The sequence below is a fragment of the Diospyros lotus genome, chromosome 12 (genome assembly GCF_014633365.1).
Source record: "Diospyros lotus cultivar Yz01 chromosome 12, ASM1463336v1, whole genome shotgun sequence".
Classification (NCBI taxonomy): Eukaryota; Viridiplantae; Streptophyta; class Magnoliopsida; order Ericales; family Ebenaceae; genus Diospyros; species Diospyros lotus.
Genome location: NC_068349.1, coordinates 1967467 through 1992617, shown reverse-complemented (window position 1 = coordinate 1992617; position 25151 = coordinate 1967467). Strand labels below are relative to the sequence as shown.

The following is a 25151-nucleotide window of genomic DNA, read 5'->3' as shown; positions in this document are numbered from 1 at the left end:
ATTTCTTCCATTGCAGGTGTTGTGAATATGCGCTTTTGACACTTGAGTATTGGGCTGATGCACCTGAAATACAGCGAGCAGCTGATCTCTATGAAGACTTCATAAAGTGTTGTGTCGCAGATGCAATGAGTGAGGTATTGTGACGCAGTGTGTAGCGCGAGTGTGAAAAAACACACCAAAATAAACCTTTGAAAGAGCAAATTTCAATGGTTGAAGCTTGGCTTTCAAGAAGACTAAAAAACAATACTATTTTGCTAAGAAAACCCAAATAGGTTGTTGAAATTTGATTGAGAAAAACTTGATTACAAACTCTAGATCCTTGGCATATTTATAGTATTTGGCTAATTCAAATCCATCTAATATTTGGAAAACAAAATCCAACTAGAATTCTAATAGAAATAAATCCTAAATAAACGTCAACTAGAATTCTAATAAAAATAAAACCCTAATCAAACATGAAGTAGAATCCTAAATCAAGTAGGAACATGAAATAGAATCCTAAATCAAGTAAAAATATAAAGTAGAATTCTAAAACTTAAGAAGTATTAAAATAATATTATGGCACTACTATTTTGGTGATACTGTTCCGGTGTGGTTGGGTCGGCCTTGGGCCGAGTCTTGATTGGTGACCGCATCATTCACCTTCACTTGAGAAAAAATTCGACCTCGAATTTTGATTCTGTTTGGACAAATCCACATCTGGTAAATACGAAGAGAAATTAGCCATATTGAATGTTTGGAAATACCCATATGATTAGGCAAATCCACAACATAAGCATTATCATTGGTCTTTTTCGTAATCTTGTAATGACCATATTTCTTTGATTTAAACTTGTTTTGTTTTCCTGCTGGAATCCGTTCATTCTTCAAGAATATTATGACTTCATCTTCAACCTCAAATAACTTGTGCTTCTTATGCTTGTCAGCTGTCGCCTTGTACTTCTTATTTGTGCAACCGTTGGTTGACATTTTTCTGAACCGTTTGAACTTTTTTGCTAAGGGAACGTGAGCAAAGACATTCCTCCCCTTCTTAGCCATATCTGGGTTGGCATGGGTCCAACCATCGCCATGTTTGTTGCCATCTGCCTCCATTGTATTATTACTGTTAGATTGAGGACGTTGAACATTCCATCTTGAGTGCTTTTCTAATATGGTAAATTTTATCATAGGTCCTTCTCTTTTCATCAGCTTTCTTGATTTTGACTCCTCAACAGCTTTCGAATTCATCTGTAGATTTTTCTTGCCTGGAGAAGTATTATTTTGCAACTGTTTCAAATAAAAGCTAATTCAATGACTACCAGCAGTCTCTCCATCACTTAAAATATTGATGCTTGAATTCTCCTTTGGTCTAAGCACTTGATCAGCTATAGTAGCAGTTGAGTTAACTAGCCTAGGAGATCCAACACCCCTATCCACAAAGAGACCCATGTGACCATCTTGCTTTTGCAATTGCGAAGGTGAATATGTTCTTATTACCTTAGATTTAACCATGCCAGAGCTTGAATAAACTGTAGAAGGATTTGCTACCATGACCTCCATCTCCTTTACAGTCGCAAGTTGATTAGAAGAAACACCACAATCATTGGATTGCGAAGTAACGCCTGAGCCCTCGGGATTGGAAAATACCCTAGTATGAGTCAAAAACCTTGGAGTTTCTGTCATGTTAGCAGCATAAATTAGACCTGAGTTTGTAGACGTTGAGGTTGTTGGGATGACATAATCTTCGAAATCAAGCTTTAAACTCATCGAAAAGCCATTCTTTAGTTTATACTCATCGTTTCCCCAATGGTTGTGTTGCTGCGCATTCCTCCTAACCCCTTTACCACTAGGGTTGGCTATCATATGACCAAGATCATCCTCATCATCGTTATCATTCATCATTGGTCTTCTAGGATTAATGAGGACATGATTAATGGCTGGTTTTCCCGGTTTAACATAGCCGGCTTGATTCATGCCATTAGTCCGATTCCGATTATTTTTAACTCGTTGTAAAACGCCCAATTGGTTGCGGATTCGCTCCAATTGCTGCTCTATTGTACGAGTTATTTCCCATTGTTCTTCGATTGCTCTCCAAACCGCGGGCAGCCCCCGATCATCATCATGAGGCTGGTTGCTACCGTTACCTTCAAGATTGGCCATCTGATTGGTTGATGAACCGCTCTGATACCACCTGACGCAGCGTGTAGCGTGAGTGTGAAAAAACACACCAAAATAAACTCTTGAAAGAGCAAACTTCAATGGCTGAAGCTTGGCTTTCAAGAAGATGCAAAAACAAGACTGTTTTGCTAAGAAAATCCAAATAGGTTGCTGAAATTTGATTGAGAAAAACTTGATTACAAACTCTAGATCCTAGGCATATTTATAGTGTTTGGCTAATCCAAATCCATCTAATATTTGGAAAACAAAATCCAACTAGAATTCTAATAGAAATAAATCCTAGATAAACGTCAACTAGAATCCTAATAAAAATAAAACCCTAATCAAACATGAAGTAGAATCCTAAATCAAGTAAGAACATGAAATAGAATCCTAAATCAAGTAGAATTCTAAAACCTAAGAAGTATTAAAATAATATTATGGCACTACTATTTTGGTGATACTGTTCCGGTGTGGTTGGGTCGGTCTTGGGCTGAGTCTTGATTGGTGACCGCATCATATTGGATATTATAGATTCTTTCCTTTCAATGATATATTGGAAAAATGTGTTTCCAGCATGCCAGTGCAGCCATGGATGTCAGCTTTGACATTATTATGCCTGACATATGGTGCTGAATGTTCAGTCATTTGTTTTTGTTCTAAAAAACAAGCAGCTCTTTTTGCTCATAGATCAAGCCGATTCAGACGAATATTATGTCCATGTTATCTGAAGGAGTTTACCTTAAGTATTAGTGACTTTTGCCTAACAATTGAGGTTTACCTCAAAAGTGAGTGGCACGATAAAAGATTGTAGTCTTAATTCCCTTTTCCCCTCTCCCTCTTGGCTGGATTAGTAGTATCTTCATTAATACCCAAGCACATTGTGAATGGACAAGATATTAGGCCTATGGCAATAGAAGCAGAACCAAACTCCTTAAGGCCACTTTAGCTTGGCCATGAACAACCTTCCCTGCTTTCCTAGAATTGAAGCAACACAAAATATCTGTTCTTTCTTCTACTTTTCGAGGACATGGCAGGTGGGTTTCAATTTTATCAAGAATTATTTACTTGAACCTTTTATGATAAATTTATGGCTGGTATAGTGGATGTAGTTGTGCAGGGAAGAATTGAAGTTGAACCTTACATTATGTTATGAGTTGAACCATTGCTACTTCATAAAAAAGTACGTGTAATTTCCCAACCCAGTGTTGCCGGGCAAAACATTCCTACTTTGGAAATAGCACATCTAGGCACAAGTTTGATAGAAGAATTAGTTCTTCATTGCAGTTATCTCATGCATTCATCGCATCTATATTTTTTTAGTTATTTGGATGTTTCTTTGTTGTTCACCTATAATGCCCTTTTCTTGTAGGGAATTGTTTAAGTTTGAACAGAAATATTTGATACATTAAGTTTGACAGGTTCGAGCAACTGCAAGAACTTGCTACAGATTGTTTGCAAAAACTTGGCCAGAGCGTTCCCGTAGACTGTTTTTATCTTTTGATTCAGCTGTCCAAAGGGTATATATGTTTCTCTTTATTCTTATGGTTTACCTTTCTCTCTCCCCATTAGGGAGAGAATGTCTATATATTGTTGTTAAAATTGTATGATAATATGATGTTTATCTTTTTTTCTAATAATATGATGATGATTATGTAGATAATAAATGATGAGGATGGGGGCATACATAGAAGACATGCTTCTCCTTCCATTCGTGAGAGAAGTTCACAGATGTCTTTTACCCCACAAGCTTCCACCCCATCTAATCTACCTGGATATGGAACTTCAGCCATAGTTGCAATGGACAGAAGTTCCAGTTTGTCTTCTAGTACATCCCTCTCATCTGGGCTACTTTTATCCCAAGCAAAGCCAGTTGGTAAAGGCACAGAAAGGAGCCTGGAGAGTGTGCTGCAGGCAAGCAAACAGAAAGTTACAGCTATTGAGAGCATGCTCAGAGGTTTGGATGCATCTGAGAAGCATAATTCATCTCTCCGATCATCTAGTTTGGACCTAGGTAATAGCTTTTCCTATTGAATAAATTTTCCATGTCTTTGGTAAAAGTCCATCTCTGCAATGGTGAATGACAACTGCCTTGATGATTATATATCATGATTAGTACGTATTTATATTCTACAGAAATTTTATTTGTTGTCCCTAGTGCAGGAGTTGATACTCCATCATCTCGTGATCCCCCATTCCCACTTGCTGTTCCTGCTTCAAATAATCTGGCAGCCTCGTTAGGCATTGAGACAACTACATCTGGTATATCTAAAGGAAATAGCCGCAATGGAGGATTAGCTTTGTCTGACATCATCACTCAAATTCAGGCTTCCAAAGATCCAAGTAAATTGTCCTATCGCACCACTGGAGGAGCTGAGTCTTTGACAGCACTTTCATCCTACTCAGCTAAGAGAGCTTCTGACAAAGTACACGAAAGAGGATCTGTTGAAGATAACCTTGATTCTAGAGAGGCCAGGCGATTTATGAACTTGCATGTTGATAGGCAATATTTGGATACTCCTTATAAAGAAGCAAATTTCAGAGATTCACAAAACAATTATATTCCTAACTTTCAGAGGCCACTTTTGAGGAAGAATGTTGTTGGACGAATGTCTGCAGGCAGAAGGAGGAGTTTTGATGATAGCCAACTCTCATTGGGGGAAATGTCGAGCTATGTGGATGGTCCAGCTTCCCTCAATGATGCTCTTAGTGAGGGACTGAGTCCAAGTTCGGACTGGAATGCCAGGGTTGCTGCATTTAATTATCTTCATTCTTTGCTGCAGCAAGGCCCAAAAGGAATTCAAGAAGTTACCCAGAATTTTGAGAAGATAATGAAATTGTTTTTCCAGCACTTGGATGATCCCCACCATAAAGTTGCCCAGGCAGCTCTTTCAACGCTTGCAGATCTTATTCCATCTTGCAGAAAGCCCTTTGAAAGTTATATGGAGAGGATCTTGCCCCATGTTTTTTCACGGTTAATTGATCCAAAGGAATTAGTAAGGCAACCTTGCTCAACTACATTGGAAATTGTCAGTAAAACTTATGGTATCGATTCTCTTTTACCTGCTTTGCTTCGTTCACTGGATGAACAGCGGTCACCTAAAGCAAAGTTAGCTGTCATTGAGTTTGCTATTAATTCCTTCAACAAACATGGAATGAACTCTGAAGGCTATGCTAATAGTGGTATTCTGAAGTTATGGCTTGCTAAATTGACACCATTGGTCCATGATAAGAATACAAAATTGAAGGAAGCAGCTGTCACATGCATTATATCAGTTTACTCCCACTTTGACTCTGTAGCAGTCCTAAATTTTATTCTTAGTTTGTCAGTTGAAGAGCAAAATTCCTTGAGACGAGCCCTTAAGCAGTACACACCTCGTATAGAAGTGGAATTGATGAACTTTTTGCAGAACAAAAAAGAGCGGCAGCGCTCCAAGACTTCTTATGATCCATCTGATGCTGTGGGAACATCATCTGAAGAAGGATACAGTGGAGTGTCTAGGAAGAACCACTTCCTTGGAAGGTATACTACTGGTTCTGTTGACAGCGATGGTGGTAGGAAATGGAGTTCCACACAAGAGTCACTGCAAGTTACAAGTTCCATCGGTCAAGCTGCCTCTGATGAAACACAAGAGCACTTGTATCAGGGTCTTGGAACTAGTGTCTACAGTGATGTTCTTACTACCAAAACTAAGGACCTCAAGTACATAGTTAGTGGTATGGATGGTAGTGTGAACACAGAGGCTTCTTCCACTCCATGTTTGGATGTGAATGGACTGATAGGTTCTGATCTCCGAGGAATCACTGCAGGCACTAAGCATAATAATGAGGGTCTGCCCGAACTGGACTTTAATCATTCAAAACTTGGGGCTCTGAAAATTAACTCTGCACCTGACACAGGTTTGAGCATTCCTCAAATTCTTCACCTGGTAAGTTCTTTGCACCCAATTTTTCCCTGTCACATTAATATGTTCTAGTTTATATTCTGAATTGATTTCTTTTACTTGGTTTTGTATAACCAACATGACGACAATATGTGCCTGTATCCCTTGTTTTTGGCAGATTTGCAATGGGAATGAGGAAAGCAATATTGCCAGTAAGCGTGGTGCACTTCAGCAGTTAGTTGAAGCATCTGTTGCTAATGATCAATCTATTTGGACCAAGGTATGATGAATTTCTTCGGGTTAACAAAATTGTAGATCATACAAAAGTGCCATTCTAGGTCTGTGTAGTTGGCCTTCAGACTGCTGCACAAACAAGTGTACAATTTGCTGTGCTATTTAATGAGTTCTTTAGCTTTAAGACCTCCACAAGGGTGTTTTTGATCCGTAACCAAGGGAGGCTGACTTCTAGTGGAAACTAAAGTTTCAGATCTACTTTCTTAGTTAGATATGGGTTTAAAAATGGGCAACTTGAAAGAAATATTATGCTACAACCTATGCGATGATTGTGAAGGTCGTAGTTGTACCCAGTGATCTGACTGTTGAGCTCTGTCACACTTTGATCTTCTTTCTTCTTTTCACTTTGTACAATTTGGTTTTGAGAGGTTTGCAGTGTTCTGTCTAGGTTCATGCATATACAAGCAAATAAGTGGTTGTGGTATTCTCAACAAGATTTATATACACTTTCGGTCATTAATTCATCCACCTGAAATTTTCACAAACCAGGTCATTTATTGGCTTATTCTTAAATTACCTTTTATTGTTGCAAAGACATTATGTGGTGTTGTGTCTCAAGTTTCCCTTTGAAGGAACCTAGGCTGGGATATACAGGCTAACATATGTATATGATTTGCATGCACAATTTCACATCTGCAAGTATGCTTTGAATAAAAGGCATTGGTTGACCCCTGACCATGTTATCTGCAACTAACGTAGTGGAAGGAAAACCTGTGTCTAATATAGGCACAATAATGGTGGTTTTTGACTGTCTTTTATTGATTTCCTTCTACTTGTAAGGCATGGATCTTGGAAATCAACTATGCTTGATATTACTTTGGCATTATTAGATTTTACGAACTGCTGTTTTTTGAGCCGATCTCCTGCATGTAGTAAGGTCATATTTTCTTCTTTATTTGTTCATTTTATGCATTGACTTGAATAGAAGAACACATACTTTTTGATCATGAGATATTTTGGCACTTAAAAAGATTTTTTTATTATCTGCAGTACTTCAATCAGATTTTGACAGTTGTTCTTGAGGTTTTGGATGATTCTGAATCATCAATCCGTGAACTTGCACTTTCGCTGATAACTGAAATGCTAAAGAATCAGGTTTGATTTTTATTAGCCTCATAGTCCATTTCTGGATGTTTTTTTCTGCTTGTTCTTAGTTTGATAATTTTGACATCTCCACTAGCGGCGACTCTGTACCCACACACACTACCATCCCACCCCCCAATAGAAAAGGAGAAAAGAAAGAAAAGAGGAAAATAAGAAAGGACGAAAGAGATGATATCACCATTGTAAACTTCTTTTCCTCAATTTCATCATTACCCTTCCAATTTATTTCATGTTATTTTCATATTTGTTTCCAGAAAGATGCTATGGAGGACTCTATGGAGATTGTAATTGAAAAACTGCTTCATGTTACAAAAGATGTCATTCCAAAGGTAGCTTTGTTTTTTTTTTTTTTTAGGGTCAGACAAATTATTTACATATGGATTTGCTTTCTTTCTCCGTATATCATTGTGCTGATTTTCCAATTCAGGTTGCAAATGAAGCAGAACACTGTCTGACTATTGTGTTGTCTCAGTGTGATCCATTCAGATGTCTAAGTGTAAGATATTCTTAATTCAAAGTTAAAGTTATCTTCTTCATTCTGTGTTTATATTGTGTATGGTAAATGGTCTGATTTACTGATTGCAGGTTGTTGTCCCTTTGTTGGTTACTGAAGATGAAAAAACTCTTGTTACTTGCATAAATTGTCTAACAAAGGTACTTCTTTCAAGTTTATTTGTTGGAAGAACTTTGGTGATACTATATTATTTCATTCTGGTAGATATTACATACTTGTATGAGGCTTGATAAGTGCTTATAGTTTATTACTTTTATGTACATCAAAGCTGATGTTACAATGCTAAATGATATGGGAAATGATTTCTCTGTTTTCTGTGCATTTTCTTACTCATAATGGTGATTTTTTTTCATTGTTTTTTGAATTGATTTTAAGAGTAACTTTTATAATAATATCGACTCTTATGATGAGAACTTGAACTCCCAGCCATTTATGTGAGGCTGTTTCTTATTTTGTGCTAAAACAATTTATAAAGCACAGGCTGAAAGGGTATTGTGATGATGCACCAATGTGCAATCATTAGAGAGCAAGGGACACTAGCACTTTGATCCTAGTATTCCTCATTTCATTAGGTTCAGGAAGGTTGGGCATCAGGATGCATTACGATAGCTATACCTGCTGTAGTGGTTGCCTCTTAGAAAGCAATAGGCCTAATCCTCCCTACCACACTTCCCCAGTAACCTACAGGATTGGTTGATCCATAAAAGTGAAATTTGGATCCTCACCAAGAAAATTGAGGGAATCAGCAGCCCCCACAGCATGGAGCTTGCTCCTGTATCTGCAGTACAACTATTCTAATATATGGGTTAACACAATCAACTAGAGTGCTAATTAAAGAAGTTCATTTCCTTTTTATTTAAACTAAGTCACTTCATGGGGCACATTTTATATTGGATTTCTTTGTGATAGATTCATCTGAATGAGAACAAGGAGATGCAAAATATGATGTCAAGAAGGGCATAATCTGGCAAACCTGGCTGTTTCTATCAGTAGAATGATTATATGACTATTCTGTTGTTTTTCTTATTAATATTGAAGTTTTGATTCCTACTATCTAAGTTGGTGATGATTTTAACTTCCTATTGGTTGTGTTTTTTCTTTTTTCTGTTGGTCTAGAACATAAATTTATAAGTCAGTTTTAAAAGAAATTTCTTGCTTTAAATAATTCTTTTACTGCAGACCTCCATCGTGCAAATATTTCCATTTTCATGTTCTCCTCTTTGAGTCCTTCAGGTATTTTTTCTTGGTTAGTTTTTACTTTAGGAAGCTGCATTTCTGGGGTTTTCGAGGTTTTAATTGTTTAGGAAGCCATCTGCAGGAGTAGGTTGGTTGTGATAAACTGGCAAGTCAGAGTGACCTTTTACCAAAAATTTTAAGTAGCAATATTTTTTTTGTATTATCAGCAGTTCAGGAGTTTTCCTGTATCCTACTTGCAGGATGACCCAAACCCATGACACCAAAAAGAGTGGTGGATATAGGGCCTAATGTTGTGCACTGCAGTGGGCTAGGGTGATGACTGATGGGCTTGCCTTCCAGCAGTAGCTATGGCTTAAACTGGACATTCCCTAGTGAGGAAGGGCCGTCATGGTCATGCCCAGTTGCTATACTGGTTGCCTCACCTTCCTCTTTTATTTAGCAGAAAAAAAGCCAAAAAAAAAAAAGTCATCAGGCTTGATTTGTTGTTGTAATCATATGGCAGTAGAAGTTGATATTTTAGGTTACTTCCTCCAGCATTGATTCTCTCCTCTTTTTCTTTTTATTTTTTTGGCTGGGGCTTTGGAGAGAGAGAGAGAGAGAGGGGGGGCGGGGGTAGGAGGGTTCAGTATGAAATTTCTGAAATTTTTGTGGAACCAATGCCTGGATGATTAATTGCTTATGTACTTCTTGGCTGTTAAATAAATTCTTGATCAACTTTCTTTGAGTTTATTATTGATATTGGATCATACATTGTTTACTTAGAAAATAGCTATTTTTATCATCCTTTCTGCTCTTTTAAGTTGTCTTTTTGTGCTAAACTAGTATTTGAAACATGTTAAGCTATAGCATATTTTGAATATTTTATCCATATATGGTTCTGATATTTGAAATGTTCTCTTTAACAAAGCTCATTATTATCATCACCACCGTCTTATTATTTAGATGAAGGTCTTCTCCCTAGCAAAACTTGGGCCTGTGAATATATTTCCTAGGCTGGGAGTAGTTGAGAAAGTAAAAAAGTTTTAGACAATGTGTCATCATTTCTTATCTCATGTTTCTTGTTCTCCACTTCCTTTAAAAATCTTTTGATGTTTAATAATTAGGACAGATGATATGGGAGGTTGTTAGTCACTAGAGGTTACCCAAATGCGCTTGAATATGTGTGACCCTTTAGTTGTCTTCTTTTTCTCTTTCTTATTTTGTTTTTGGGTGTTAGTTTGAGATGATTTGTTATCCAATAGTTATTTGGGTCAATTTTATTGGCACTGGATATTTCTCATGGTTCTGGACATTGGCCGCCAAGTTTTTGGCCTTATTCTTCCCCAAGGAACAAAGGCTTTTGTTAAACAAGAGTACACAGTGAGAGCTTATTGATCTTACCCTAAATAGCTGTTTAAAACAAAGAACAGAGAAGAAAGAGTATAAAGAGCTCAATAAGCTACCTAATAAAAAAAAGCCCTTGATTTTGATGCTCTAATTTTCCACTTGGTCCCCCCCCCCCCCCCCCCCCCAAAAAAAAAAAAAATGCTGATGGGGTAGTTTGGGATGATTTCTTATGTTACAGTTACATGGGTCACTTTTGGGTCATAAATGTGACATTCATTATGTAATGTTAACTCAACTCGAACTAGTCTTTACTCCCAATCAGTTGGGGTTGGTCAAGGATGTGCTTCCTTGTTTTGGTTCTACTTCAAGTTATTATCTCAGTGAATTTAGATAATCATGCGCTCTCTCAAATGGCTTTTTTCTATTTTGCCTTGTGATAGCCGTTTTAACCATACATGTATGAGTATTGTTTTGTTAAGCCCTTTTTTCTTTGAATTTAGATAATCATGTGCGCTCTCAAATGGCTTTTTTCTATTTTGCCTTGTGATAGCTGTTTTAACCATACATGTATGAATTTTGTTTTGTTAAGCCCTTTTTTTTTTTTTTTTTTGTTCAGCTCGTAAGCAGACTCTCCCAAGAGGAACTGATGGCTCAGTTACCATCATTTTTGCCAGCCCTTTTTGAGGCATTTGGGAACCAAAGTGCTGATGTTCGCAAGGTAAATAAATAAAGTACCAGTGCTATCATCATTAAATTATTGGTTTGCTATTTATAATTTTAATTTTGTTATTCTACTGCATTTATCGTTTTGATTTGCAATTCAGGTAGGGTAATCACCTTGGAAGTCTGGCCAGATCAATGAATAGAAAACACTGAATACATGGGAAGAGGAGTAAATAAAAGATCTAGGATAAAAAAAAATTGGAGTCTTTATAAGCCTCTAGAGACTTTTAGGCATACAAGACTGCTTTCAGTAGGATTCTCTCACTGAATGATATTTTCTGCTGAGTTGGTGGAATAAATTTAGATGACAAAGAAGTGGAGTAACAAGCATCAGTATTGGCCATCACTGCTTTAGTTGAGCAGAAACATCATAGGACTCTAGTTTCGTTTAAATGAGTAAACAAGCTTGTTTTTTTTTTTCCTGGTATAGGTAATTGAATATGTATCATTTTGATCAATTTATCCAAAAGAAAAGAAAAAAAATGAAAATGTTTGGCTATTACTTAATATCAGCTGATTTCTAATAAGTGGAGAATGAAGCCTTCTTAAATTGTCACAGCTCATGATTTCTTGGTTTGGCAGACTGTTGTCTTCTGCCTTGTGGACATCTACATCATGTTGGGGAAAGCATTCTTGCCATACTTGGAGGGTCTTAACAGCACACAGCTTCGGCTAGTGACTATCTATGCTAACAGGATCTCTCAGGCCAGGACTGGTACTGCCATAGATGTTAACCATGATTAGCCCATGTTCAGTACGAAATGTTATGGGTGCAGTGGTATCGGTACAGCAACCCTGATTAGCTGGTTTGCTTGGGTTGAAAATTGTGGGTGTGGGAGTTCTCTTTTCAATTCATTGTTTTGTGTATATTGTATATCGTGTGGAATGTGCTTTTGCAGGGTGCTTTCTCTTTGCATTAATATATTTTTTGTATTCATTTGTCACCTGTTTGTTTTGGAGTGGAGGGGATCCTTTCGGTGGGAAACAAACATGAACTAAGCCCGTAATCAAATCTAAACAAGGAGGGGCTCTTTGTAACTAGTTTGTATGTTGTCTTTAAGAAGGATGAGGAATCAGGTAATCATATGCTTCATTTCGAGTGGTTTTGGATATTTAGGGTTCTTTTCTTCTCAATTTTTGTCCATTGGGTTAATTCGGGGGGTCTGGATATGTCTTGCTTTCTTGGGGCTGGTCCTGTCCCAATGAGGTTGGTTTTTTTGTTTTTTCATCTCTTTTTGTTGCGTGGCCTTGGAGTGGAGAAGAGAGGCTTCGACATTTCTGGAAGTTACCATTGTCTGCTTAGGGAAACATTTTCATTTCCCTTTCTTGTCTTCTTGTGGGTGATAGTTGGACAGGACAGGGGAGAGGCTTTGATATTCTAAGATTATTGTTTTTCTAATTTTTGTGTTTTTGTTAATCCCTGAATGCTTTATTTTTATTGTAATTGAATGGTATATGATATACACGTTATGACATAATTTGTAATTGAATGGTATGTGATTTAGTTATGATGATCTTCACTTTCGTATAGGTAAATGAATCAAGATATTCAGAGTTATCTTTGAGATTTTTGATCTTTTGTATATAGGGCTAGTTAGTAAAGGTTGAATTCTGCAAGATTATGATTGGAGAGTTCTTTGTGAACATTTCTTCCTTTTAATCTGGATTGAATGAAAAGAAAATGGATTTATCATTTTATTATTATTTGTCAATAAAAATATGTAACCATAAAATTGATTACCTTGAAAGGATAAATTAATAATTTAAAGTTTTTGGATGCCCAATCAGCATGCTCTACAAATTTTTTGAAGGAATCCCCTAAACACAATAAAATTATTTTCAAAAGAATAAAAACTCTAATTAAATCGCCAAAAAAGAAGTTTTGCATGTGACCGCTACTACGTTTACATATTTGACAAAGAAATGGGCAAAAAAATATATTGATTTTGTAGTTCTTTATTTGAAAATATGATTTAATATTTATAATAATATTATATATTAATGTTTCATATATTTATATTAATATAATATAAATTATTAATATATAATATTATTATAAATATAAAATTTAAATATCTAAATCATATTTTCGTTATTCACACAGAAAAAAGGTGAGCATTTGGTTAATTAAGTAATAAATTGAATTTATGTTAAAAATTTAATTGAATCAACAGAATAGAATTTTAAATTGAACAAATTAAAAAAAATAAAAAATTGAAAAAATCAAATGGATCAAAAAAACTAAAAAAAATAAAAAATGTTATTTTTAATATTTCAATATGTTTAATTATTTTTTTAATATGAAAATTTAATTGAATCAAAATAATCAAAATTGTTAAACTTTGAAAGCGAATTAAACTAACCTACAACTTGAATCAAATTGAACCAATAATTTTGATTAATTTAATTTAATTATTCAATTTAACTAAAATATTATCCATGCCAAATAGAAATCATGATTTTTGTCAAAAGTGACAACAATGCAAGATATTATTGATTAGTTTTGATGTTCCTTTCTGGAGGCGAGATTAATTTTGGTTTGAATTTTAGTTTGTAAACATTTTTTATAGGAAGAATAATACTAATTATTATTTAAAGTATTATATATTATTTTTAAATATGTATTTATTATATCTTATTTTTAAAATCAAATAATTTTATTAGTTAGTGATAAATATATTGTGTTTTAAATTATTTAATTAATAAAATTATTTAAACATTGAAACAAGATAAAATAAATATATATTATTTTAAAATAATGTACATTTGTTATTGTTAGTTATTATGAATCTTTATATTTTTTTAAAATATTTTTTAATTAATAAAAGAATTCAAATATTTAAAAAAACTCGATAATCCGCTCAAATTGATTCTTTTTAAGGCCCAAAGGCGGTTTCCCAGCCCCACGGCCCAATCAGATACGACACTGTTTTCGCGGCTCAGCCGCCAAAACCCTAAACCCTGCTACAAATTTCTGGACTACTCTCTCTCTCTATCTCTCTCTCTCGGTGTAGAACTTTCCATTTCTCTTCGTTCTCTTTCACTTCACCAATCCCCAAACTTTTCGAACATGTACCGCTTCGTTGCCAATCTAGCCTCCAGAGCCCGGTAAGTATTGCTCTGACGGTAGGGCAGCAATTCAAACTTCCTTTTTTTGAAATTTTCTTTGTGATTGTATGACTCATCCCTGGATTGTTTGATCTTCAGGGGCGCTAGGAACGGTACTTACCAGGTATTTGGTCATTTTTTTGTTCAATTGACGCATTTGTGTGGTAAGATATGGTCTTCGTTTTCTTGGCGTTGTTTTTATGTGGCTATGTTTTGTGTATGTCTGTATGGGTTTCAGATTGGCAGTAGGTTGGCTTGGAGCAGAAACTATGCTGCTAAAGACGTCAAATTTGGAGTTGAAGCGCGGGCTTTGATGCTTAGGGGCGTTGAAGAGCTCGCCGACGCTGTCAAAGTGACAATGGGCCCGAAAGTGAGTGATCAAATATATGATTATAAGACAATATAAATTAGCGTTTAATTTTGAACCAACATTTTCCCTTTTTGGAATTTTCGTATGAAAAGAAGAACGATTCACGAGAATGTGTCCATTTTGACGCACGCTTAACGTTTCTGTCATTATATCAAAATTAAATTCAAAAGCAAATGTTGGAAGTTCTCCAAGCTTCTGCCTGAATTGTATTTTTGCAAATTGAGGATCAATCGACATTCAAGTCAGCAGGTTTCTGACTTTTGCCTTTATGTGGGATAATCATGAGAGTTTCAAGATTTTGGCACCGTCATTCATTAGCAGTCAAGTAAAAGATGCTGGAGATGAATGAATGCACTTGTTCCCCTATATGTAAGTTAAGTTATTCCAAAAACACAAACCCATATTTATGCGAAACCATTTTTCTCATCCGCAACTTGTGGAGAGCTTGACATGATTTGCATGGTTCCTGCAAGCAAATATCCAAATTGCTGGAAATTATTGTATCAGTTGTTTTCTTGTACTCTGTTGGATAAAAGAGAATTTAATTGTTAAGGATGGTCTTCCTTGTGAATAGTTGTTTGTTATTGCAAAACCTCTATTTTGGGTTTCGTGTATTCATAACACTAATTGACACTGGAAAATAGACTAACTGTCTCTGTCATTGTCATCCTAGTGTGGGGTATAGGGGTAGCTTCTGTGACTGTATTTTGATAGCTCTGGATTCACTGGTCTGATCTTTTCTAATGATTGTTAGAAGTTATTCTGGAGTCCGTTGTCAAGTCTTAATTTCCCATTATGCTTTCTCTTAGATTGCAGTTTAATTTTTCATTTTCTATATTTTCAATCTTCAAGTCTTATACATGGCAAACCCTGACTGTTTCTGTTGCTTTTGGACTCCTATCAAGGGCCGCAATGTTGTCTTGGAACAAAGTTTTGGTGGCCCAAAAGTGACAAAGGATGGTGTTACAGTGGCAAAAAGTATTGAGTTTAAAGACAGAATCAAGAATGTTGGTGCGAGTCTTGTAAAGCAGGTTGCAAACGCTACGAATGATGTTGCTGGTGATGGTGAGCTTTCTTATTTGTTGATGATGGTTTTATATCCATTTGGGTATATTTCTTTGTCACATTACTTGGGGTTCTTTGTTCTGACAATTATTGAATTTCCATTATTGTGTATTTGTTAATGGATTCACATCCATTTAGCTGTAGTTATTTGTCATGTAACTGGGTTCTGTTGTTCTTGACAAGGGTCCTTGACAGCCACAGTTTGATGTAATGCTATGGCCTTGCGGTTTCTATTCAGGTACAACTTGTGCAACAATACTTACCCATGCAATATATTCTGAGGGATGCAAGTCAGTAGCAGCTGGAATGAATGCCATGGACTTGAGACGTGGTATCACAATGGCAGTTGATGCAGTGGTGACAAACTTGAAGAGCAGAACAAAAATGATCAGCACATCTGAAGAAATAGCCCAGGTTTGCCTAGTTTCTTGTCTTTATGGGCTTTAAATATTTCTTGATTTACCTTATTAATGATTTGATTTTTCTCAAAGGTTGGAACAATATCAGCCAATGGGGAGAGAGAGATTGGTGAACTTATAGCTAAAGCTATGGAGAAAGTTGGCAAAGAGGGGGTTATTACCATTGCTGTAAGTTACGTCTTCATATATTCATTCTTTTCCCATTAAGGTAGTGTTTGTTAGAATGAGTCAGAATAAGGTTGCATTAAGATAACTTATCTGTAAGGTCCAATATAACTTATCCAAAGAGGGGAGGGAGAGATAAATTTATCTGGAAAGTTCAAGATAAGAAGTCACATGATTTCTTTCTAGATAAATTTAACAAATGCAATGGAAAGCCATTTTATTCGGGATGTTTTCCATATCTCACTTTTTTTGGTCTATATCTTAGTTAACAAACACTACCTAAATTGAAAAAAGAGGAAGTATGAACAAATTCCACAAACTCTATTTAATTTACATATTTTTTTGGGCCACGCACTACCTTTTGATAAAACTTTTTGATTTTTGAATTTATTGACTTGAAAAAACTGACCATGCTTGCAACTCCCAGACAACCCCCCCAACCCAACCCAACCCAACCCAACACACACACACACACACAAAGCAAGCTGAAGAAAAGAGTGAAAAATTCCATGCTTTATTAATGAGTATGACAGATCTCTTAGTTCTGTTAATTTTGTGACTACACTTCAATCACTTGAAAGCTAGAATATAAATAATGAATTCTGAGCAAATGACTCTCTCTCTCTCCCCCCTTAAGTAAGTTGTTAGAAGATAAGTTTAAACAAAAAGTTCTATAAAGGAAACATAATGTTATAAAAGTAATGGAGTTTAAAGGAATTGACTACTGAAATGGAATCATGGATTAAATACGAAAGCAAGGTAGTTATTGAAAAGAAGATGATTCTGGATACAGGAGGAGAGGGAGAAAATTGTGAAAAAGGCAAGGAGTATTGCTGTCATGGGAGAAAGGAGGATTTGCACTGCTTAGAGATTAAAAATGATGGGAAAATAATTTTTTTTTTTGGGGGGGGCGAGTAGGAGGAGAGTAGGAAAGGATACAACAACAACAACAACATATTCAGCCTTTATCCCACCATGTGGAGTTGGCTACATGAATTCTAGACTTTTATGTGGGTTACATCCCAACAGATAGTTTGTCTAGAATTCATATTTGAATCCAACTAAGTTTTACGCTGGCTGTCGGTTACCTAACGAAACTCTCCTTCTTTATCGGAGCTTGGGACTGGTAGTGGATAACATCCCCTGGCGGAGTAATGATGAAATGAAGTTTCAACACCATCTTCATATGGAGAAGTTTCATGAGATGGTGGTGAATGAAGATAATTGATATAGTTGTGTTCTATCACTTAGTTGACATGGTGAAACCAAAATATAGTTGATAATTGATAATTGATATAGTTGTGTTCCATCACTTAGAGTAGGAAAGGATACCAAAATATTAATATGTTGGAAGAAAAGGGAAAGAAAAAAAATACTAACATTATGTTTCTTATATATATATATCTCACATTGGAAAGAAAGAAGGGTGTAATGCAGACCAAGTAATTGTGGCAACTACTCGGAAATCACATCAAAGTGGTGATGAAACATATAACTTGTACAAATCTTTCCATTTTCCAAGTCGATTCGATCCATTTGTTCATAGAGATATTTACTTGATTACAAAAATTTCTAGAACATATCTAACACAGGGACAAATAGTCAATTTTGAAAGAACTTATTGTCAACCTCTTTTCGGTATGAATCTATTTGATTTAGAAGGGAAGAACTTGCATTGGTATCTCAATTTCAATTCAGACATGGATTGAATTGAAACATCTGACCATCACATGTATCACCCAGCATTGAGGTGTAAAAAAGACTTGCAATCACCATTCTATTTAGGCGATGACATGTGGCAATGCCAAAATTCAATGTTAGGGGTAAAATCAAGCTTTTGGGTACAATGTTTGTGTGAGGTTTTTAAGATGAAGTTGGAAGTAAATTTGGTTCTCTTGGTCAATGCTAACACAATTGATATAGTGACAAATATAATCTTGCTTAATGTTCAAACAATCGGACCAAGGCTATGAAGCACATGCATGGACACAGGGACAGGAGATGCAGGACATAGGGATGCGATGTTTTTCAAAAAATTAGGACATGACACGGTTGAGATACTTAAACTATCAAAACTATATTTCAAATTCATGGATATGCATTTAAAATTCATAAGCCAAACTTCCAAATAAATAACTCTAATCTAATTAGCAATCAACTCACAGTCTAGTCGTCTTTGTCCCTCACACAATCCATTTGATGCTTAAAGAGCTAGAGAATAAGTGCGAAGGGTATGAAAACCGAACAGTTGTACAATCTAAACATGGGGCAAAAAAATGCAATTACCAAGGCGTACATCTAATTCCAAGTTGTAAAACTAAAGAGTAAAAAATAAAATGCATATTGTTTAGTCTTCGAAGTGTCTGCAAAGTGGACATGGGGTTCTATGAGTGACATGCCACGTGGGTGTGTTTGATAAGTGTTGAAGGCGTGTCAGAGTGGCGGAGTGTCCAACACACTAGTGACATCGGTTTGACAGCCCCTAGGAAGTGTCCGTGCTTTATAGGACCAAGGTATTGAATCGAAAAGAGAGGTTCACAGTTCAATGTTAGGACTGGGGTTGAACCAAGGTCGAACTGGATGTATTTTTATAAAATAAATAAATATTAGTTAAAACTATGATATTAAAATTCACAAAAAATAAAATCCATAACATAACACATAATAAATTTAAAAAATGTATTAGTTAACATTGTTCTACAATCAGGACAAGTTTATACAATAATATTATCATAAATTTACAATGAAAATAACTTAAGATTAAATATTTATGTTATGAATAAAAATTACAAAAAAATTATGTAGTTACAAAATGATAGATGGTAATCAGATAGTGGCATCAACTCTTTCTAAATTATTATATTTTTGAACATTTAAAAATAAAAAAGAAGTGAAAAACCCTAGGTCAGTTGGGCCAGTTCACTGGTTTGACTGCGGTTCACTGAAAAAAAAAAAAAAAAACTGGCCAGTTTTTTAGCTTGTACCACCCAGGTTTGGATGCCCTTTCTAAAAGGCTAGCTACTTCCACACTTTTTCTGGGGCAAAATAAAAATAAAATACCAATGTAGACAAACTTTAGGCAGTATTGGAGGGGGGAGGGTGTGAATTTTTTCCAATAATTGAGGGGCGATGGTCCCTTTGAACTCCCTCTCACCTATCTGTGCCAGCAGGGGGGAGAGATTGAAAAAAGAATAAGAAAAAGCCTCAACTTTGTCCTATTTGATATTGTTTGTGCATAGGCTGTTGTTGAAGTCAACATTTCTGTTGGTGCTTTCTTCTTAAAATTTTCATGCTGGGGGGGGTGCATACCATACTTTTCATCTTCGTCTTCTACCAGTTGCTTTATTTTTGAAATCTGCAGTGCTTTTCTTGTTTTTTGTTTCCTGACTGTCTTTTTGTTGGACCAGATTGTTCGCTATAACTGACTTCATTGTGATTTAGCAAACATATATTTGTGCTCCTTTTTTGTCATTCATTACTGTCGGTTTTACAGTGCTGCTTGAGATCAGTAGTGCAAAGAGGTTCTGTCATGATTATTGTGCTGTGATGATCCTGTTTTGCCTTGTGCCCTTTGTATTCTGCTTCTTGAACTGCTTTGTGATTTTCTTATGTATTCCATTTAATATATTGCTGACTTTAAGCGTAATGCAATTGATTTCTGTTTCTATTTCTGTATGTGGTCTTTTGGTACTAGAACAATCGCTGTATTTTCCTTCTTTCTGAGATGGAGTTTTTGCATTTATTGAAATATATGCGGCCACTAAGCTTCTCCTGACATGGTTTTGGGGTCTATTTCTGCTGTTGAAGGATGGGAAAACGTTGCATAATGAACTGGAAGTGGTTGAAGGAATGAAGCTGGACAGAGGTTTCATCTCACCTTATTTCATTACAAACCCAAAGACCCAAAAATGTGTATGTAATTTTGTTTCCTTTAAAGCTGTTCTGCTCGAATTCATATGAATGAACACTATTTGTAACTCTACATATTCACAACATATTCTTTATGAATGACTATTTGTTTATTTTTTTCCTTCTCTTTGCTATCAGGAACTGGAAGATCCACTGATATTAATTCATGAGAAAAAAATCTCAAGCTTAAATGCTGTTGTGAAAGTATTGGAGTTGGCCCTGAAGGTAACAATTCTACGGTGCTAGTGAAATCCTATTTATCATTTGACAGTTGAATCTATGACAGTTGCATTGTTTTCTCAGAGGCAAAGACCGTTGCTGATTGTTTCTGAAGATGTGGAAAGTGAAGCACTAGCAGCTCTCATCTTGAACAAGCTTCGTGCTGGAATCAAGGTGTTTATAAATCAAGTACTTTATATAGTTATCAAGAATCCATTACTTGCAATAACTCATTGTTGCTTAAATGGGTTATGAGTGTGTTAAAGGTTTGTGCCATTAAAGCTCCTGGATTTGGAGACACCAGGAAGGCCAATCTTCAAGATCTTGCTATTCTTACAGGAGGCCAGGTTCCTTCACCTATTCTCAGCATTGCTTTAACAAATTTTTATTTTTTTTGTTTTATTTTCTTGGAATGTTCAGACTTTGCTATTTAATTAATTATTTTCTTGACCTTTATATCATTTATAGGTCATAACTGATGAATTGGGTTTGGACCTTGAAAAGGTTGGACTTGAAATGCTTGGAACATGCAAAAAAGTAGGTCATCCTTGGTCCATTTCTTCATGTTTAATGTTGTATTGCACCATATCTATGGTTAGGTTCTTCTCCCTGCTAACTCTTTGCACCCCAAAAGTTGCAAACCCACCAGGCTATCAAAAATAGAAGCTATTTCGGTAGGATGTGCCTTTTATCTTTCATTTTCTCTATTACTAACTCCTAGCATTGATATGTAGGTTAGCATATCCAAGGATGACACGGTTGTCCTTGATGGGGCTGGTGACAAGAAAGCCATTGAGGAAAGATGTGAACAGGTTTTATTCCATTGTTGGGACTATTATTTGTCATCATCTGTCAGATTTACATTATATTTATAGCTAATTTTCTTATTGTTATTGACCTACAATTGTATAATAACAGCTGAGAACTTCAATTGAATTAAGCACTTCTGATTATGACAAAGAGAAGCTACAAGAGAGACTAGCAAAACTTTCTGGTGGTGTTGCTGTATTGAAGGTTAGTCTCCATGTTTGTAATATTTAGTCCTTGCATTTTATTTTTTGGCAGTGGAGGCTGGAGCTAAACAAAGTACAGATTGACATGCTGGGTCCAAGCCCCAGTCATAGGTCTCCCTAGTCAAAATTGGTTGCACCTTCTCTGGTGGATAGTTCAATAGTTGAATATTGATTGCCTCCTGATGACCATTCCTTGTCCAACCAGTCTGTCCCAGAAATTCAATGTGTTTAACAGCTTTTATCTAGTGTGGTAGATAATCTTATACAAGATTATTTGGTTCAAAGCTAAATGACATTTCTATGTGAAAAATTGATTAAAATTTTGAAACTGTGCCAGATTGGAGGTGCCAGCGAAGCTGAGGTTGGTGAGAAGAAAGATAGAGTTACTGATGCTTTGAATGCAACGAAGGCAGCTGTGGAGGAAGGGATTGTTCCTGGTAAACTTTTTACATGATGCAATCCTTTTCTCCTCGTAGTATGCCTGGGGCAATCACACTGTATTCTGGATCTTTATTTATGTAGGTGGTGGTGTTGCTCTTCTTTATGCCTCAAAGGTGCTGGAAAGGCTTCACACTGCAAATTTTGATCAAAAGATTGGCGTCCAGATAATTCAGAATGCTCTAAAGGTTTAATTTATCATTAATCTCTTTATTTGTCTGAAGCAACTGCTTTAATGCATGAGGTTGCTGTTCTTGTTCTTCCACAATTATGAGCTAGTGCTTGTTGAAACCTTCGACAAAAATTTCTTAACAAGAGTTTGATGCTGCAAGGGATTGCATGGATTGAGGATGCATTAGCAAATAAACTTGTTAAAATCGTCCATGAATTTAATTCAGAGGGTTTCACTTCCCCCCCCCCCCCCCCCCCCCCCCGGCACCCCCATTTTTTTTCAGGTTTGTCACAAAAATAATCAATTTTGAATATATTTCTTTGTTCATTCATGTCTTGTGCTACCTCGGAGATCAGTATTATTTCAAACAAAGGCCCCCACAACATATCAAATGCTCTGTTAAATCACACTTGCATTTCAGTAAAGTATCCAATTTTTTATTTAACTCTGTTATCATATATAACTCAGCATTCTCCCCCTTTTATGGTCATTAATCCTTGGAGATCACTATATATTGAAAATTTGTATGGTTCATATTCGTATTCTACAGTTAGAAAATTAAATTTTGACGTGTCTCTAATAAGCCAAACTTCAAAAGCCCACATACTTGCTTGAGTCTATTCCCGATCTATGGATCTGGTTCTTGCAGGCGCCAGCATATACAATTGTTTCCAATGCAGGAGTCGAGGGGGCAGTAGTTGTTGGCAAGCTATTGGAACAGGATAACCCTGAACTCGGATATGATGCAGCTAAAGGTTCGTCATCATCCATATCAGCCACTGCTTGCCCTTAACGTTCTCTCAGAATAAGATTGAGTTTTTGGTCTTTGCAATACTCGTGACAAGTTTCTCATTATTTTGTACTAGCAGGTGAATATGTAGACATGGTTAGGGCAGGAATTATTGATCCACTGAAGGTCATTAGAACAGCATTGATAGACGCTGCAAGGTAGTTTGGGAGCCTCTTAAAATTCCTTGTGCTACCATTGTTGTGTGTTATATTCTGCTGGTAATTGCTACTGATGATATGTTGCTCTGCAGCGTGTCATCTCTGTTGACTACAACAGAAGCTGTTATCGTGGAGCTCCCCAAGGATGACAAGGAAGCTCCAGCAATTGGAGCAGGAATGGGTGGCATGGATTATTGAGGATACAAGGTTCCCTGAATCTCCCAACTATTCTTTCTTTTTAAGTTAAATCAAAAGCATTGCCACAAAGAACTGAAAATTTAGGTAGATTTTGAAATTGAAGAGGACCCTTTTTGTTTAGGCTTTCTTATTCCTTTCATTGATCTTATCAAATCCTCCTACTGATTCTTCTCAACGTTGTCTTGGCATTCATTACTCCCACCTGTTAAGATGCTTATATCCCCTCCAATTAGTGATAGTTCTTCTCATATTTGTACATGCTTCTCTGGATGGGATTCTATTAATCTCAAAATGCATTAAATTTTGTACTTCACTTGCCTTAGATTGACATGGTTATAATAATTTAATAATATTTTGTCATGTATATAGATTGTTACTATATTACAATGAACTGCCATTTTCCATATAACTTTTAAATGAGCTAAATAAATTATTGAATTTTCATACAAAAGGTGATGTTAGTTAATTATCAATCTTTTATTTTAATGAGACGGAATCAACAGTTGGCTAACATAACGCTGTATGTGAAAGTTTGGTGATTTATTTTGTTCATTTTAAAATTTAGTGGTTAATTTGACATTTTATCATTTTTTTTTCAAAAACAATACCACTTCTAAAATCCTAAATTATAGTGATTGATATGTGAAAATGAACATAAAAAAAATTATGATCCATTTGTGCTAACAAGAAATTGGAAAAAGGAATTTTTGGAAAGGGTAGAGAGATTCACTTTTATTCATTAAGTGCTTGAATAAATTTTTGTGTAAACTTATGCACCTTTTTATTTTAATTAGGGGTGAACTTTGTTCAAGTTAACTGAACTAACTGAATCAAATTAACTGAAATTGTGAATTCAGTTTGGTTAGTATTTTTAGCACAGTTTGATTTGGTTATTTTTTTTTGGTTTGGTTTGTTCAGATAATTTGATAAAATAATCAAACTAATTAAATTGTATAACAAAACATTGCTTTTTTTAACTCAGTTTTGTGTTGAATTTTGTAATATAATTTGTTTGCTTTTTTTTTTTTTGATATTTTGAATTTTTATTAACTAAACAAATTTTTATTCAACTTGATCAAGTTAAAAAATAAAAATATGCATCATTTGTTTAACTTACCGAACCGAAGTTTTCTTTGGTAAGTTTGGTTGGCAAGAAATTTTTGGTTGGTGAGTTTGATTTAACACCAATGTGGTTCATTATCTAATAGTGTTAAATTGAAAAGTTGATGATTAGTAACTGTTTGTTGCAGTTTAAAAACTGTAACTTTTAGCTTCTAGTTTTAAAAAAGTGAGTATGTAGTGTTTGTTTTAATTTTTGAAATTCTAATTTATAGTTTTTACTAACTTTTAGAAAGGTAGAAGTTGGTTTTTTCAAAGATGGGGTACCCAAGATTTTATAATTTTTGATTAAACAGTTATATTTTTTTTGACAATTTTGCCCTTATTTTTAATAAAGAATTACTCTTATGTCCACGTAATCAAGAGGTCTCTTTTCTCCACCGCCATTTCTATTTTCAAATCTCTTATTCTTTATCGTCATCTTTCTCTCTCTATATACTAATTAATTTTTTTATAACACTTGAAACTTATACATATATACTAATTAATTTTTAAATTATTATTTTATAACTATTAAGGGTATTATGGATAATTATACAAAAATAAGTTATTTTACAGCTTATGATATCAAACATCACAACTGTTTAACTATAACTTCTAAAAAGTTGTAACAAATAAGTTCACAACTTATTCTAAGTTTTAGAAGTTATAATTTCTTTAATTAAGTTGCAATAAATAAGGTCTAAATGGATAAGGCATGAGAATATTTTTGTATTTTGTTAGAAAAGTCATATGGCATCTTGAATTTTAAAAATATCTTATTAGACACTTCTATTTAAAAAAAATAAAGCTATTAAACACTTAAAACATGGATTCATCACACATCTATT

The 25151-nt window shown here is 35.2% G+C and overlaps 2 protein-coding genes across 2 annotated transcripts in view; both read left to right on the top strand.

Moving 5' to 3' along the window:
• The window catches only part of LOC127814193 (CLIP-associated protein), a 27167-nt gene extending 14909 nt beyond the window's left edge, over window positions 1-12258 (top strand). Inside the window, exons 11-21 of the mRNA XM_052355526.1 lie at window positions 17-134; window positions 3558-3656; window positions 3796-4150; window positions 4300-6065; window positions 6199-6300; window positions 7305-7409; window positions 7673-7747; window positions 7846-7914; window positions 8004-8072; window positions 11072-11173; window positions 11761-12258. Of these exons, the coding sequence (XP_052211486.1) occupies window positions 17-134; window positions 3558-3656; window positions 3796-4150; window positions 4300-6065; window positions 6199-6300; window positions 7305-7409; window positions 7673-7747; window positions 7846-7914; window positions 8004-8072; window positions 11072-11173; window positions 11761-11922 (3022 nt within the window). The 3' untranslated portion in view covers window positions 11923-12258. The remainder of the gene's footprint in view (window positions 1-16; window positions 135-3557; window positions 3657-3795; window positions 4151-4299; window positions 6066-6198; window positions 6301-7304; window positions 7410-7672; window positions 7748-7845; window positions 7915-8003; window positions 8073-11071; window positions 11174-11760) is intronic.
• Window positions 12259-14095: 1837 nt separating this feature from the next.
• LOC127787283 (chaperonin CPN60-2, mitochondrial-like) lies at window positions 14096-23515 on the top strand. Its single transcript, XM_052315251.1, has 18 exons — window positions 14096-14286; window positions 14386-14410; window positions 14525-14656; window positions 15562-15721; window positions 15960-16135; window positions 16213-16308; window positions 20113-20217; window positions 20353-20439; window positions 20518-20607; window positions 20700-20780; window positions 20902-20970; window positions 21168-21245; window positions 21352-21447; window positions 21784-21883; window positions 21969-22072; window positions 22706-22811; window positions 22926-23004; window positions 23097-23515. The coding sequence occupies exons 1-18, from the start codon at window positions 14249-14251 to the stop codon at window positions 23200-23202; spliced, it is 1728 nt and encodes a 575-aa protein (XP_052171211.1). The 5' UTR covers window positions 14096-14248; the 3' UTR covers window positions 23203-23515.
• The last annotated feature ends 1636 nt before the right edge of the window (window positions 23516-25151 follow it).